This window comes from Ostrinia nubilalis, chromosome 18 (assembly GCF_963855985.1).
Source record: "Ostrinia nubilalis chromosome 18, ilOstNubi1.1, whole genome shotgun sequence".
Classification (NCBI taxonomy): domain Eukaryota; kingdom Metazoa; phylum Arthropoda; class Insecta; order Lepidoptera; family Crambidae; genus Ostrinia; species Ostrinia nubilalis.
In genome coordinates this window covers 13,129,106-13,146,230 of record NC_087105.1, presented here as the reverse complement: position 1 = coordinate 13,146,230, position 17,125 = coordinate 13,129,106, and the positions used below count along the sequence as shown (strand labels likewise).

General features: G+C 36.1%; 2 protein-coding genes across 2 annotated transcripts; both read right to left on the bottom strand.

Annotated features, from left to right (window-relative positions):
- Positions 1 to 4,198: 4,198 nt before the first annotated feature.
- LOC135080769 (b(0,+)-type amino acid transporter 1-like) lies at positions 4,199 to 16,314 on the bottom strand. Its single transcript, XM_063975493.1, has 6 exons — positions 16,082 to 16,314; positions 11,465 to 11,714; positions 11,091 to 11,360; positions 8,502 to 8,627; positions 6,250 to 6,394; positions 4,199 to 4,430 (listed from the first exon to the last, which is right to left on the bottom strand). The coding sequence occupies exons 2-6, from the start codon at positions 11,688 to 11,690 to the stop codon at positions 4,199 to 4,201; spliced, it is 999 nt and encodes a 332-aa protein (XP_063831563.1). The 5' UTR covers positions 11,691 to 11,714; positions 16,082 to 16,314.
- Positions 9,396 to 10,967, bottom strand: LOC135080770 (uncharacterized). The gene is made up of 4 exons (XM_063975494.1): positions 10,648 to 10,967; positions 10,239 to 10,577; positions 9,971 to 10,154; positions 9,396 to 9,601 (listed from the first exon to the last, which is right to left on the bottom strand). Exons 2-4 carry the CDS (start codon positions 10,565 to 10,567, stop codon positions 9,455 to 9,457), a joined length of 660 nt encoding a protein of 219 aa, XP_063831564.1. The 5' UTR covers positions 10,568 to 10,577; positions 10,648 to 10,967; the 3' UTR covers positions 9,396 to 9,454.
- Positions 16,315 to 17,125: the final 811 nt, after the last annotated feature.

Genomic DNA, 17,125 nt, shown 5'->3' with positions numbered 1-17,125 from the left:
AATATCTGGGGGCACGGCAGTGCCCCCGCCAAGTCGAGCGCGAAGCAAACACTGCCGTACCATCCTTTACTGGAACCATTTCGCCGCATTTTCAGGCCTCTATTTGAGAACCTTTAGATAAGACCAGAACGCAGAAATTTTCGTCATCTAGTAAGCTATAATCACACACTTAAAATCCAAAATTTCAAGTCTGTAGGTCAATTAGTTCCGAAGTTAAGCGAAAGCAAAGTTTCGCATTTATGACACTCACTCACTGATGATCATCAAAATAGAACTAGTACTTCCCATTAACTCAGAGAGCTGAAATTTGGTACAGAGTTAGGGTTTAATGGCCACATAAAGGGAAAACTATAAAAACTAGGAAAATCGAAGATCTGGAGTAACACCACATTCATAATAATCAATACTACTAGCGCCACACCGGCGCCGTGGTGTTCGCCTGTACCGCTCACCGCTAGATGGCGCTAGCACTTTGAGCGTCGATTTTCTGCACCGCGGTGTCCAGATTTTTTTTCCTCTCTAGTTATTATTAAATCAATTCTGATTCGTTGTCCATTTTAAAGATGTGTTTAATATCGTAAAAAAATGACGATAATATTAAAGGACGACGACGTTTAATAATTATGCCACATTCTACAAAAAGAAGTGAAATCCCACCAAAAACATTCTGTAAAAAACTAGCCAAGTCTCGATGGAGCTGCTTGTTTATCTCTAAAAAGTAATGAAATCTAGACAAAGTCGTGCCAAGTCTATGGTTCTTTACTGCGATTTTTTTTTATTATAGTTAATGTTGTGTGAGTTGGCCGTTGAACAATCTTTATTAAGATAATCAATAATTATGCATAAGTATTATTGAAATACGCAGCTTTATTAAGCCTACAATTCACTGGTTATTAAATCAACGTTTTCCAATTGGCAATTTTCCATCGTCAATGGGTAGTGGTTCTGGCAACAGATTGGTGCAATGGTGTCATGGAGCACCTGGTTTTGTACCCTTCAACGGCCAAGTCACACAACATTAACTATAATAAAAAAAAAATCGCAGTAAAGAACCATAGACTTGGCACGACTTTGTCTAGATTTCATTACTTTTTAGAGATAAACAAGCAGCTCCATCGAGACTTGGCTAGTTTTTTACAGAATGTTTTTGGTGGGATTATAATTAACATGAATATTCACTTTACTTCTTGTACATTTTAACCTATCATAAGTGTATGTTATAAAACCGATAGTACTTTTAAAAGTACTAATTATGAAACATTAAATAAAATTAAAACCGTTGTTCCTTTTCAGTTACATTTATGTTTTACTTTAAAGTATAAAATACAATTTATTTACTTTTCCTCTTTAAAGTCTGTAATACCGAATGTTCTTTTAAGAGAAAACATTTTTTTATTATTTTTCACCTAAAATAAGCTCTATGCACTATTATATAGGGCCCCTGAAAATATGAATGCAAAAGAAAATCTCTAACATAGAATTTTTTTTACTCGAAGTGCTCGGCGTTTACTACTTCAAATTATTCGTTCTTCTGAAAGCGCATTCGGCGATACTTAGAAGTCGACACAATTTACTCTTCGGTCTTACGAGGTTAAAGCTGTCTCATAATGAGGCAACGTGTGTCGACAAGGATCATTTATAATCAAAGTTGAATAAGCGCATGTGCCTTAATTAATGCTCGTACAAGAGTGCGATGTTATCAAATGCCTGTATGATGCTACTATGTATACTAATATTATATGATATGAGATGCCTGGATGCGAGCGGTGCAGGACCGGTCTTTGTGGAAATCCTTGGGGGAGGCCTTTGTCCAGCAGTGGACGTCTTTCGGCTGAAACGAACGAACGAACTAATATTAGAAAGCTGATTTGATTTGATTGAGGAGTTTGTTTCTTTCTTTGGTTGAACGCGCTAATCTCAGGAACTGCTGGTCGGAAAAAATCGTTTTGTGTTGGATATCCCATTTATGGATATAACATCTCCCTATAGCCAGTAAGGGCGGAGTAGTAAAGAAAATTGTTGCAAAAAAGGGAAATATTTTCCAAACTATTTTCACGCGTACGAAGTCTCAAGCACAGCTAGTTTAAAATACAAGACATACCTACTAAGAACAATTTGAACTCCTTCTGTAGCGTAAAGTGTATATCAAATTTTAATCAAAAAGTCAATAAGGTTTCTTGCACAATTTGATAACAAGATTATAATTTATCGTAGAGTTTTTCTATGGCTTTATTTAAAAAATATTTTATCGCGTTATTTGCAAAGTTGATTCCATCTTTCCTTTTTTGTAAACGTCTCGTACTTATATTATTATGTCGTTATCTTATTTGTAAAGATTAACAAACTACTTACTTCATGAACCATCTGGATTGTAATGTCGAACAAGGGCGCTTTGTTCAAAAATACTGAAATATATTTTTGTGGATTTAAATGCTTAAGTTAATTGCCTTCCGAGGAAGTTTCGAGTTTTAGGTGCATTTAAGATATCAATAATGACCCTACCTAATGAATTTTATTTCAAACAAACAGTGCGTGCTTATCTGGGGGCACGGCAGTGCCCCCGCCAAGTCGAGCGCGAAGCAAACACTGCCGTACCATCCTTTACTGGAACCATTTCGCCGCATTTTCAGGCCTCTATTTGAGAACCTTTAGATAAGACCAGAACGCAGAAATTTTCGTCATCTAGTAAGCTATAATCACACACTTAAAATCCAAAATTTCAAGTCTGTAGGTCAATTAGTTCCGAAGTTAAGCGAAAGCAAAGTTTCGCATTTATGACACTCACTCACTGATGATCATCAAAATAGAACTAGTACTTCCCATTAACTCAGAGAGCTGAAATTTGGTACAGAGTTAGGGTTTAATGGCCACATAAAGGGAAAACTATAAAAACTAGGAAAATCGAAGATCTGGAGTAACACCACATTCATAATAATCAATACTACTAGCGCCACACCGGCGCCGTGGTGTTCGCCTGTACCGCTCACCGCTAGATGGCGCTAGCACTTTGAGCGTCGATTTTCTGCACCGCGGTGTCCAGATTTTTTTTCCTCTCTAGTTATTATTAAATCAATTCTGATTCGTTGTCCATTTTAAAGATGTGTTTAATATCGTAAAAAAATGACGATAATATTAAAGGACGACGACGTTTAATAATTATGCCACATTCTACAAAAAGAAGTGAAATCCCACCAAAAACATTCTGTAAAAAACTAGCCAAGTCTCGATGGAGCTGCTTGTTTATCTCTAAAAAGTAATGAAATCTAGACAAAGTCGTGCCAAGTCTATGGTTCTTTACTGCGATTTTTTTTTATTATAGTTAATGTTGTGTGACTTGGCCGTTGAACAATCTTTATTAAGATAATCAATAATTATGCATAAGTATTATTGAAATACGCAGCTTTATTAAGCCTACAATTCACTGGTTATTAAATCAACGTTTTCCAATTGGCAATTTTCCATCGTCAATGGGTAGTGGTTCTGGCAACAGATTGGTGCAATGGTGTCATGGAGCACCTGGTTTTGTACCCTTCAACGGCCAAGTCACACAACATTAACTATAATAAAAAAAAAATCGCAGTAAAGAACCATAGACTTGGCACGACTTTGTCTAGATTTCATTACTTTTTAGAGATAAACAAGCAGCTCCATCGAGACTTGGCTAGTTTTTTACAGAATGTTTTTGGTGGGATTATTTATACCTATACTAGTCAAAATTGCTTTTATAAATTACACACGGACCTTACACGTGATAGTGACCTATCTATTAGCTTTAGATTTTTAGATAGCGTTTAAAATAGTGATTGCAGATAGCACACGTTTTATTGATAAGTATTTTTACGTTTTACCTAGTAACACCAAATGGCATGCTCTTACTTTGTTGTATGCAAATTGCATGGTATTTAGTATGCATGCCACACTCAAAAAGTTGTAATGACTCCATTGAGAGGTAAAACCGGTCAAGGACTTACTAACTTATAGTACAGCTGACTTTGCAAATGACCTTTTTTTTATTTGAGTGAAATATTTGCACAGTTTGCTATTTCGAACTGTACCTACTTAGTGCCAGTTCATTCATAACAACTCCAAGGCTATATTGGTGACTAAAGAATCTTAAGATGTCTGGTCTGGTTAAAAAAAACTAAAATTGAATTCTAAAACCACAGAGCACAATGTTTGGTAAGTGTCAGTAATTTTCTCACCTGGTAACACCGAACTGCACGCTCATGGCACACCCGAAAGTAGCGATGGCAACACCAAGGGGTATCAGGAAGCTGGCAGGTCCGAGCACCCTGGTTCCGAAGGCCACGGCCACCGCTGGGACTGACGTCATCTCCGCGTAGCTCAGCACAGTCATATAGGCTACGTTCATGAACACGTACAGAGCTGTGATGAGTGGTACTGCGATGGAAATGCTGAGAGGGACGTTGCTGTAATGGAGATAATGAGATTGTTAATAATGTAGGTTCCACCGCGGTAGAGCGATTGGAATGCAATCAGCCTGAACAGAGCAGTGGAGAAAGCAGGTCTTAGGGGGTGGAAAATTTGAGACCAAATGTCTGTGTTACGGATATTTAAAACATTACAGAGCCTATGGTTCAAGGCTAGGCTACCAGGGGCTGTTTCGGCAAGTGGTAAAACGGGCTCTATAAAATACTAGATTACAAAATGTGAATAGGTATTTTTTTGTTTTTTAGCAAATGAAATCCAGTGAGTACAATTTCCACCTAAATTAGTAGACTTTTTAATTAAAATCATGATTCATGAATATTCCGCTAATCACCCAAAGTAATTATGTAAGTAATACACTCAAACAATAAAAACATCGTTTGTTGCGTGCGACCTTTCTCCCAACGACTATAGTAGTAATACGTATCTACATAATCGTGTGTGTTTTCCATTAGCGCGAATCACTTATCCAGCTGTTATCAGTATCAGTAGGTCTGAAGAAGGCCGAAGGTCGGCAAATAGTATTGGTATTGATCTAGTATTTGTGCGATAGTTCACTCAAATAGAAGCGGTAAATTGATTCTAAATTAAATTGAACAATGATAGTGGTTGCCGACAAAGATTGTTTAAGTCGATAAGCCAATTTGAAGACGCGAGACGGTAGCTTATTGATAACGCACTGCAATTGAGTAAACCAAAATGAATTCATCAATATAATGTAGGCACATATTTGTACATACAATTCAAACTTCATTTATGACTTTGTTTTACTGTATTTGACCCTTTTATTCCCATGCATAGTCATTCAGAAATGACTCATGCCTCAAATATTTGCTTCTCCCTCAAAATTACTGGGCTCCCACACTTCTACTTAAGGTTGATTTTGTCTTTGATCAAGATTAACGAACAACTCAGTTCTATTAATCGCAAGCCTAAAGCCTGGAGTAAAGCTAGTAACTGTTAAATAAATCTATACAAACTTCTTCCTCTTCTTATTAGTTACGCTCTTGGCAGAGCGGTCGTGGTCACGTTGAGGCGTTGTTCACATCGGTTGTAGAGGCGGATACAACTCTCCGCACGATCACCCTCCATGTCTCTCTATTGGCAGACTTAATTGGCAATACTTCGGACATGTCTCGAGGCGGGATGATAACTGAATATGACGGATGACATAGAACGGCTGGTCGTCCAAGGAAAAGTCGAAGGAACCCGATCGCGTGGCAGGTCACCAATGCGCTGAACCGACCAAGTGAAAGCAGCAGTGGGAGACGGCGTATCGGACTGCACCAGACAGTCTGTACAAACTAGGTATTTAGTAATTTGTGGTAGAGCTACTTATACTACTCGTATTGTCTATTCTATGTGTGTTTCGTTGCGGGTCCAAAATGATAGTTTAATTTCCCCCGGGACAAATTTAGCCTTCATTGGTTGGGTATTAGCTGTAGATCCTGGCTATACAGGTGTTGCAGCAGTGTAAAGGAATGGTGGGTATAGTCCCGTTATTCTCTCGTAGAGCGCGATCCTTCGAAACTCGTGCTTCCATCGCTATCATTGTCCAAATACGCTGTGTTACCTTAAAGTGGGCGGGGCATATAGGTATGGCCGCTAGGGCAGAAAAGTTCTCGACCAGGCCGGAGGACGTACGTGGGCAAGCCCCCATTAGGTGGACCGGTGAAGGTCGCGGGCAGCGCAGGACCGGTGGTCGTTATGGGAATACTTGGATAGGCCTTTCACCAGCAGTGGACGTCATTTGGCTGAAGCGAACCTTGAAGAGGAGATATAACTATTATTGGCACTTACACTCCAGGGTTGATGATCTCCTCAGTGACGACGGTGACGCTGTTCCATCCATCGTACGCCCACAGTCCTGAGTAGAGCGCGAGCGCGATGCCTCCCGGGCTACTTGTGCTGCCTTCGAACCCTTTGTCTAAATGCGCCGTGTTGCCTAAAAGAGGGGGAGTTATCGGTTAGTGGAACTACCCATGAAATAAAAGCATAATAATATATGCGCGTAGAGACAGTCATTTGTTATTTTTCTAGGATTTTAAATGCGTCGCTTTGAGCCCCGATCTAAAATTGCAGTCGTGCGCGTTAGACAAACATAATGTTTAAGTATTTTGTTGATCAAATAACGATCAAAATTCCAAAAAAGGTCCAGTTGGGATCGATTTTGACAGCCGATAAGATAGAGTAACAGTAACAGGCTACTCATATAAAACCTCGGCACACAAACGTTATTGGCGAGATAAATGCACGTTGAACAGCCAATATCTTATTTACGTAGGTAGGTAGGAGCAACAATAAACACTTGAGCTATATTCGAAAATGTCGATAAGAACTCTGATAAGGGCTTAAACTCATCAATGAAACTCACAAGAGACATCCTTTCATCATTAAAAGGAGTAGCCGTATGAAATTGCTGATATTATTCATTCATCATACACATAATAAGAAACAAAGTTCTGGTAATATGACTGTTGTGGACTTGGGCCCGTGCTATACACCCATAGAGTCATATTCCTAGGGATATAACTGTATTACGGCTTTATCTATCTTACTGCGACATATACATACACTCGTTCTGGTCTGGGTTAGAACAGATGAATAACATGTTCGTACTTTGGTCCATTAGCAAACATTTATCTGAGCTACCCATTTGTGACTCAACATAGCAACACTATTCGTTTTATTGGGGCGACAATAAAAATAAAGTAACTGACACTGCCCAACGGTGGGTAGTGAAGCGCCGATTCAAGGGTCGCTATTTCAAGCCCGGACAACCACTGGACTATTGTGGTGAACTCACTCTCACAAATTACTAATGGTCTACTCTTTAAAAAAATGGTTAATAAACTTTATTTGTATTTTCATTTATACCTGTTTTGTAGCAAATAATGTAAGTACCGAGGACCAAGGTCGAAAACTATCTAGCACAGAAAATCATCATTGTATGGCCCATATTGTCCACAAAGTACGAATGAATGATACAATAAAAAGCTGTTATCTCTATTAGACATCTGGAAATGGATAGCAACATTCACTGCAATAAAATATACGCACAATGGCGGTATCTACGTGTGGTCCAATAGCCGAAGCCATTTAATCATGATTACTTAAGTAGCCCTGTCATAATCAGGAAATGATGTGTCCCGCGGGACTGAATAAATTGGGGCATATAAGATGTATGAATTTTAAAAGTCTTGTAGAGATATTAGATGGCAAAGTTTAATCGCGAAATGTGCGCTCAGTATTAATAGGTGTCTGTATGCATGAAGGTACTCGTATCGGCACATGTGCAAAAATATAATTTGAACTAATTTCTATCACACAATGCCTCCTCCAGTCCCTCCCTAGTGTGGGTGTAGTACCTGGTTGCGGGCAGCGCAGAACAGGGCGATGTGGAAATCCTTGCGGGAATTTGTCCAGCAGTGGACGTCATTTGGCTGAAACGAACGGACGCCTCGCTCTCGGTTCCAGAAATAATGAAGGGTATCGATTTCTCGCCGGTTGACATCACTAGCGAGTGACAGGACCTTACTCCATAGTGGCGGTAACTGGTGAGGGCAAATACGATATACGATAGCCCATTCAGTCAGATCGGCTGATGATGCTGCTTCCGAACTTTATCAACATTTGAATCTATTGCTCTCACTCTTGCCTGGAAGGAGCGACAGCGATAGATAGAGTCGATAACACTGCAATGGCGTATCATCATTTAATCCATAGGACGTCAACTCCTGAACATAGGCCTCTCCCAATGATTTCCATTAACGGCGTAAGGTCCACTGAATTGAAAAAAAGTCTATACTAATATTATAAATGCGAAAGTACTGTGTCTGTGTCGCTTTCACGCCTAAACCACTGAACCGATTTTGATGAAAGGCATAGAGATAGTTTGGGTCCCGGGAAAGGACATAGCCACATAGGATAGTTTTTATCACGGTATTTGAGACAGGGACGCGCGCGATAAAGTTTTTCTGTGTCAGACAAAATTCCACGCGGGCGAGGCGAATCTGCGGGTGGCTGGAAAGCTAGTATCATATAAAACATACCCTTGCATATTTCGTAAATGCCGCCCCCGATCACAATGAGGCAGGCGAAGACCTTGCACACGCCGAAAATGTTCTGCACCTTTACAAACAACTTCACGCTGGTTATGTTGATGTACGTCATCACAACTGAAACAAGCGGATAGCGTTAATTTAATGCACTCTAGTTAATTTATCAATTAACTGTAATTCAAGGTAGGTTAGTCTACTGGATTTGAAGTTTCAAACATTTTTTTCTTCGATTTTTAGAAGTGTTTAGAGTTAGCACATTTGATGCAAAGTTGCATCTCTATTGTTGCTACATTACATCAGATACCAGTGGTTACCTTGATGTGCTGTCGTCGATTACCTGTCTTAGGTATCACATAAACACAAACACATTAGTATGGTGTTGTGCCATTATCCTACTAATATTATAAATGCGAAAGTTTGGATGTCTGGATGTTTGTTACTCTTTCACGCAAAAACTACTAAACGGATTTTAATAAAACTTTACATTATTATCTTTTATAACCCAGAATAACATGACGATCTGTGACAAACTAAATAAGCTAGTAGTACTCATATTTTATGAAAATGAAATATATTTTTTTATTAAGATTTTTTAAGTACCTATTTGCATATTCCATATTATAACTTCACTGCTTCAAGACAATGTAGTGAACAAGAAAATCCTGTGTTGACAATTCTATGATAATAACTAGACTATCAAGTAAATACTAGTACACAATAAATTCCTCCAGATGAAAATATTCATCAGTCCTATGCACATTATGTATTTAACTACAATGAGAACTAAACAATCAACAAATGGTTTTATGTAAATTGATAAGCAATGTCACACATAAGTCACATAACACAGTATAAGGTTAATAGTACAGTGAAAAACAATTAGTCTTTGCTTACAGTATATTTTATACATAACAAAATAGAATTGTAACATATTTATAGCAAGTCTAATAAGCTAGTTTCACTTCGGTATTGTTATAAGGGTTGGCGGTGACAAGGTTTATGTCTTTCAGCAGCTCTACGACTTGGTAGCTCTCCGATGTGATTGGTATGTAATCACTCGATGCTTCGTTTAACTTTTGTTGCATTAGTTGCTGTAACAAAATGTAGTTATGTTGAATATAATGTAAAAAATTGCAAAAAATAATGTTATTTATTCATTGTTTAGATTTACTTTAAGACAGACACTATTGAATGTTTAATTTATCATTTTAGCTAGTTAGTATAAATATGGATTAGTTGTCTGCCAGCTAATAATGTCAACAAATCAAATCAAATCAAATCAAAAATATTTATTCAGTTTAGACCACAAGTGGCACTTATAAACGTCAATAGAAAATAATAAAAAAAGAAAAGGTAGCCCTTATGGGGCACTTTACATGTCTCCTTATCTTTTGGGCCCTACCAGCGCTTCGAGCGCAACTTGAAAATATTTAGTAAAATTACTGAAATAAATGTATTACCCCCAAAACATCAGTGATCAGTTCAGCATGATTGGGAAACAACGAGTTTATGAGGCCATGCAGTTCATTTTTCATCGTCAGAAATCTCTCTTTGGCCTTTTCAACGTGCGGAGGTTGCACTGCTTGCATCTGAACACGCGGTCTGGACTTTGCTTCTTGTGAGGTTTTGATGAGCGAATTAAGTCTACAAACATAAAAATGTAAGTTAGTCAAAGTATACATTACACAGATATTAAGGCACATACAGTAACATTTTCAAGGATCTTACCTGTTGATTTCATTCTCAACATCATGAATAGAACCTCTCGTATATGCTATTAGTTCCTCAACTTCTAAAGTTCTGTGCTTGATTTCATTCAGAAATTGACTAGTTAGTAGATTATCATCAGTCACTATAGGAGTGTTGGAATTATCTATATCTGTCCGTACTCCCTCGATGTAGCAAAGAGTTTTTTCTCCCACGTTATCTGGGGTAATAAGCTCAGTATGTGTTGGAGTATTTTCAATAATATTGCATGCCTCAACGCAACGTTTCTGCAATAAATTTACTTCACGCCTAAGAGACTCTTGCATCTCTGTGTTGCGTTCATTAGGCATTTTAATAGTTCTGTAACGAAAACATAATTTAATTTGTGTTTGTTTTAGAAAGAGGAGAATACTTGGAAATTTTTACTTACCCGTGATCTGAGAAGTATGACTGAACACACAAAGGAATATAGCACAGAAAGTTTTTTATTTAGCAAATACACTGATAACACTCTTGCAAACACAATTTTGGTTTCACTTTAGTTTATTTAAAAAGAAGAATAAAAGAAAAATAAACAAACATTCACGTTCACAATTCAGTCAGTTTATTTTCAAAATTTGACATTGACACTTGAAGTTGACAGCTGCGGACATCCGACCGTAGGGATGTTAACTTTACTGATTAATCGATAATCGATTTATAATTGATTTCAAACTTATTATTTTTATTTTTATTGGGTATCCTTTTCTATTTAATTATGAAGTTTAACCATTTCGTTCTATAAACATTTGCTATCGAATGTTATCATTATTAAGAATAATGTAAGGCCAATAATTGAACTCTGTTTAATGTTTATTACAAGTTGATACTTACAAAGAGCGGTGAGGGATGCTAATTTTATAGCTGTGTCCTTATAATCTGCTTGTAAATCTGCAGAAAATGGTTGAATCGCATACTCTGCGAAAGTCATTACTATAATAGCGACTTCAGCGGGTCTCAATATGACGACGTATATCCAAGCACAGATGAATGACGGTAATGGTCCCCAGTACTTGTGAGTATTTCCAAATGCCTCTTGAAAATATGCATATTCAGCTCCTGATTTCCCAACTACTGTGCCCAATTCAGCAAATGATAAAGCTCCTAAAAATAAAGTCAAAACATTTAACTGATTGTAAAAAAATAATATAAATATTGAAGCAATTACAATGATTAAGTAGGTATTTAGGCATCTTACCTACACCCACCTAGTAATGATATTATTCCTGATACAGTCCATATTATGAGACATAATGCCACCGAGCCTGAGTGTTCCAGGGCAGATGCTGGGGATACGAATATTCCCGAACCAATCATTACTCCCAGAATCAAATTGACGGCGGAAAAGAGTCCTAATTCTCTTTTTAACTTCACTGCGCTTCCCTGTATTTGTCCTATTTCATTGTCAATTCCACATTTTTCCTTTTCAGTCATCTTCACAAAGTCTTCTTTACTCAACTGTAACAAACACAATATAATATAAGTAGGTATGTATAGGCACAGAATAATACCTACCTAAAGTAAATAAAGATACTTATGCCCGTTTTCACCATCAATCCCTAATTTTAAAGCGACCTTTATGAAATATTAGGTAATACCTAACAGGAATTTCGTTTTCACCAACACATAAGGGACACCTTAGGCCTTATGGGATCACTTTAAAACAGGGGCCCGATTTTCGGCCGCCTAAGTGTTAGGTGACAGTTATATTGTCAATCACGCCTATTCGGCAAAATGGAAACTGAATAAAATGATTTTTTTGAAGCTTTTTATGCAATTGAGACAGTGGAAACACTTTTTCACTCAAGTTTATTCAGGCGGCCACATAATAATATTATAGAGTGAGACAGGATTACATGCGGTATAGATAGATAGATAGTAGGTATTGGTCACTCATAACTTATCTCTTAACCAAGCTATATTTCTGGCTTCGTTTGTAGTCCCTAGAGCCCTAACAATACCTTATAATTAGATATAATAAAGATTTGATAGGAAGGAGGGCTGCACTAAGGCTTTCTTGGCCTCAGTGGGGGTAAATGAAACACAACGCGGACGGTTGATATCTGGTTTATTACTGTTATGCTATTGCTATATACAAGATTTACACAATTAAATGTGTCCAGTCCAATGTGCCGTCGGTGTAGAGTGCCTACGGTGCACGTTGAGGGTTCATGGGCCAGTCGGCTAGCACGTAGGTCGCGGTCGATGCTGACGTGCTCGTACAGTATCCTTGTGGGCAAGTAAAATTATAACCAATTTATCTTTTTCCTAGAGGGAAAAATTTTGCTTCATTTCTTTTTTCCATTGTCGTTTTTATCGTTAAATCACACAGAACTCAACAAAATATCTATCAAAATCAATATGTACACTTTTATTTTCATTTATTGTGGTGCAGCAGTCATCTTGACATTTACTTTTTTTAAGGCAAAGGAATTACATTATGCACCCAAACCACAGATTAACATAATAGCCCAAATATCTTTTTTGTCTTTAATAATAACTCAAAAATACAAAAAGACATCAATTTTGGTCAACTATTTCTTAGTTTTACTTTTATTTCATTTGTTTCTGTGAAATACGAAAGATATTCCCAATAAAATATTTTATCGGAAAGTACCGGTTTTTCAAACGTCACTAGGCGCACGAAGAAACGCCACCTGACTAAAGAGTCCCTACTTAGGTTTACTATAGCATGGTGAAAACGAACTTAGGTTAGTGGGCAGTTTAGGCGATCGTTTAACCAAAGTGATATTTAGTTAGCAAACGCTTAAGGGATTGATGGTGAAAACGGGCATTATTCTAGCTTATTTGTATCTTAATGATAATTCTTGATACTATTATGATATCAATTTTATTCTTAGTTACCCTATAAGTGTTGACAGACTGACAGTTATGATGATTTATTTCATAGAATTTATTTAATTATTAACAATTTAAAAATACTTTAAACTACTTATCCGAAATAAATAGGTACCTACTAGTAAAATACGTACGTAAGTACCTACCTAGTGTTATTGTTAGGTACGTAATTTGATAATTAACTACCTATAAATTTATTACTTATTATTAATTAGCAGTTGTAACTGGTTCACATAGGTATTTGTAGGTGATTTGCAGCCGTATTTTTTCTAAATATGTAAGTGGCATTTTAAGTAGGTACTGTAACTGTTACTACCTATAAATAAATAAATAATATTCAAAGGCGACAATCAGTAATGTATTTAAATAGTTTAGCCGTGGATGGTGATTGGGGACTCATTTTTTTGTACGAACCATACATTTACGGTCATTGGTTCAACAATGGGCTGAACTCGAGAAGGTAATATAAATTCCTCCTTAAGAATGGAAGACCGGTGCAGCATAATCGAGTTAGCGGTGAATGAACTTGGGCCTTACTTACGTCCCGTCCGTGTGAATGTAGTACAGTAAAGGACGCGACCGAAAGGTCACGGGAGACTTCTTCATACTCATTGCCGAATAAAAGGATGAACTAGCCACTTACGCCAATCAAGAAAGAAGCGACCCTAATAGTCGACCTCTTAACCACGCTACATTATTATCCAATTTCCGTAAACTGTACGATTAAGATAATAAAGTAGGTACAAAGAATGGAAGCAAATAAAAACAAATGAAACCGATTTATGTAGGTAATATGAATAATATTTAGGTCAACGAAACCTACGACTTTGTTTTAATATTATAGGTTTGTAAATGCTATAAACAGGATAAGTAGGTACCTACCTAATTATTACTCATTTAAGTTTAGGTACCTATACATTATTTATTTTGTGTTATTTCTAGTAATTTTTGCGTTTATTAATAATTATTACTGATTTTATTAAATTAGTATATTTTATTTACAATATCGTTATCTAATTGGCCTCATGAAAAATAATTATGAGTAAAGCGTATACTTATAACTCCTACGCTACTTGATTGTTATGGCACACACAGTTATCTTGCACGCAATAAATGGTGTTAAAAATATTAAATGTGCGTAAGAAAAATTTACACAACGTTAACCAGCACATCACGAATTCACGATCAATACGACGGCTGGGCAATTATTTTCTCGGAAAATTATAACTGTTACCACAGAATAAGTTCTGCTACATAGGTATCTACTTTACCTTCTCAATAGGTACTTTTGTAAGTAGGTATTATTTAAAATGTTTACGTAAACAACTCCAGACTCATAAATCCAATGCAATTTATTCCAAGAATGTTAAGACTGAGTTATTGCTTACCGTGCCCAACCTCTAAGAAACACTAATAGAATTGGAAAGGTGTGGTAATTAAATAAGTAGGTATTACTAGTAGTAGTACACAATCGATAGTCCGTAAACCTCAGCCAATATAAAAAAGGAGAGGAAGTTAAATGACCTATTTGTTATGTCCATCTGCATAATTACTTAAATTATTTTGCTTTTGACAATCTAAAAAAGTTGTCTACAAACTGTGTTTTATTGTGCTTGTGCAAAAAATCTCCAAGCTAAAGCTGTCGTAAATAAACACACATGACGTAAAACGCGCCGAATAAAAAAAAAATAACACATTTGTGCAACACAAGGGATCTGCATCCTGCACTCACGCACGAGATACAAGTAAAATAACGAGTCATGCATTACACTGATGTTTATTTTTACTCCTTTTCTTTGTTTCACAAAATATTAACTGCTGAGTCTTGACAAGCAATAAAATTGCATGTTCAAATATTCGACGGACAAATTCCAAAAATATATCACGCTAAGCAAGTTCGTTTATTTGACTTCTGAATTTATTTGATATGGGTACGCAGCATGTGATCACTGATTTCTTGGAAATGGAATCTTTCATCGAACCCAACACACATTTACCTATTTTGATAAATGTAAAAAAAATTAAAGCTTTTGTGTTTCATCCGTAACATTGAAGTTAGTTGGTGTAGGAGGATGGCTATTGCATATTTGCACGCCTTTATTATTATAGGACCTGTTATAGTTTAGCGTTTTTAAAAATAATTCTTAATAGGTATTAAAAATATGATATAACATTATTCATGTCAATTCCACAGTATTGTCATTAATGTAATCCCTTATCAATATTTCAGATTTTCAAAATATTATGTAGCTCCCAATAGGTATTTTCAGAATCCGCTCAGGAACTGAACTTCGATAGCTTGTTACCGGGTAGGTAATGATAAGAAATTGGAATTAGTATTACTAATATCACTAAAAATAAGGCCGCCTTTTAAATGTTTTATCAAATAAATATGCAGAGTTAACAAACCTAAGCTTTCACTGCGACGATTTCGATAGTGGCTGTAGCTCAAGGCCAATAAAAAGATTGCATTAAGACCGGCATTATGAATTATGTATTTGAAGTTTGTTTCCCTTTAAATCTGTTTAATATTAAAATAATGTACTTCAGTAGGTTAAAGGAAAATTGAGAAAGGCTTGGTTGATTTTATTTGGTTTTGTATTTAAGCCTATTCAATAAACGGAAAAACGGGTCTATAACTAACTACATAATATAACTTACCTACTGAATGTAAATAAAAATCATGTTAGTAATCTCACGGAGCCAAAAAGTTAAAAATTAGGTGAAAATTCTGTTGCATCAGTGCATGCATTATAATAAAACTGCACTCTACATACTCTACCAGTCAACAACTGAGCGAGATAAACTTACTAAACACAGTTAATAATGTTAATTTTAATTGATTACTTTTAGTACCGAAGCTTGACGTATTTAACTAATTTAAGCACCAAAAATATTAATAAGGACAAGTACCTATTACTCCTAATTAACACGGCAATAATTTGAATAAGTAAACACAACTGTACCTTGTTTCAACAAAAGAGACTTCGAAATTATGAGTACAATGCTCTTCCACTATTCACATAAAAATTAAATTTATGTGACGGCGATTATTTGTTCTTGATGTTTGTTTTATTTTGTTCGATGTTCGCGCACTCGGAACATTGGAGCAAATAAAGTGGATACGCGTTCGTGAAGCCCCAATGCTCACACAATACTGTGAGTTCCAGTAAGTTGTTGACTAACGCGTCTGTCTGTCACGTTCATATCAACAAATGCGGCTGACCATGATAAGATTACACGCCTCTACTATTACGAGAAAGGCACGTGGTGCAAACTCAGCTAATTCATAGTTAGCCCCATTCAAATAGATTGATAATGTTCTTTAATATAATGTTAATAGCCGGCATTCATCGCAAGCATTATTGTGTGTACTAGACAAAATAATCTTCTAGTAATTAGTTAATTAATTAATCCACGCTCTGTTTGTCGTTTAATGTATTTAACACACATTAACAATATTCGCGTTTACGTCAAATTGCTCTCTACTTACTTACTTTCTTTCTGTGAGACTTTAATATTATTATAATAGCTTTACCCGCGTCTTTAGATTTTTCTAAACTTAATTGTGATTTAATTAACAATCAGTTTAAATTATGAAAACAAACTTCTTTCATTGTTTAATTAAAGAAAAAACGATACAGGGCAATATTAAACTTTGTAAAAGTCCAAAAGTTTATTAAATGTAACTGTAAAACATGTTTGAAATAATGGTAAAATCTGTCCTCGTGTTGTCTCTCAATAAGATTAATTATATTGATAGAATATGCTGGGATTGCTGGGTGCTAATGTTTATATAATTTTAAGTCCTTTAAATGAACCAAAACAGTACATAATAATTTACTATCATGATTAAATTGAAATTATTGTTTTTGATATCGATTGAAATCTTATTTTTCTCGATTGTTGTATTACTTGATTTATCTTCTTTAATACAACACTAATAGATGAGTTGCCTGCTTAAAAATTTAAATTGTTTAGTTTATTTTAATTTATTTATTTCATCCAAT

Excerpts from the sequence above, each read along its gene's own strand:
- LOC135080769 (XM_063975493.1), bottom strand. The coding sequence starts at position 11,690 with ATGACTGAAAAGGAAAAATGTGGAATTGACAATGAAATAGGACAAATA. Across the intron at positions 11,361-11,464 it reads AGGAATAATATCATTACTAG|GAGCTTTATCATTTGCTGAA; the intron begins GTGGGTGTAGGT and ends CTTTATTTTTAG. Across the intron at positions 8,628-11,090 it reads AGCATCCCTCACCGCTCTTT|TTGTGATGACGTACATCAAC; the intron begins GTAAGTATCAAC and ends CGCTTGTTTCAG.
- LOC135080770 (XM_063975494.1), bottom strand. The coding sequence starts at position 10,567 with ATGCCTAATGAACGCAACACAGAGATGCAAGAGTCTCTTAGGCGTGAA. Across the intron at positions 10,155-10,238 it reads GTTGAGAATGAAATCAACAG|ACTTAATTCGCTCATCAAAA; the intron begins GTAAGATCCTTG and ends TTATGTTTGTAG. Across the intron at positions 9,602-9,970 it reads TGATCACTGATGTTTTGGGG|CAACTAATGCAACAAAAGTT; the intron begins GTAATACATTTA and ends ATTTTGTTACAG.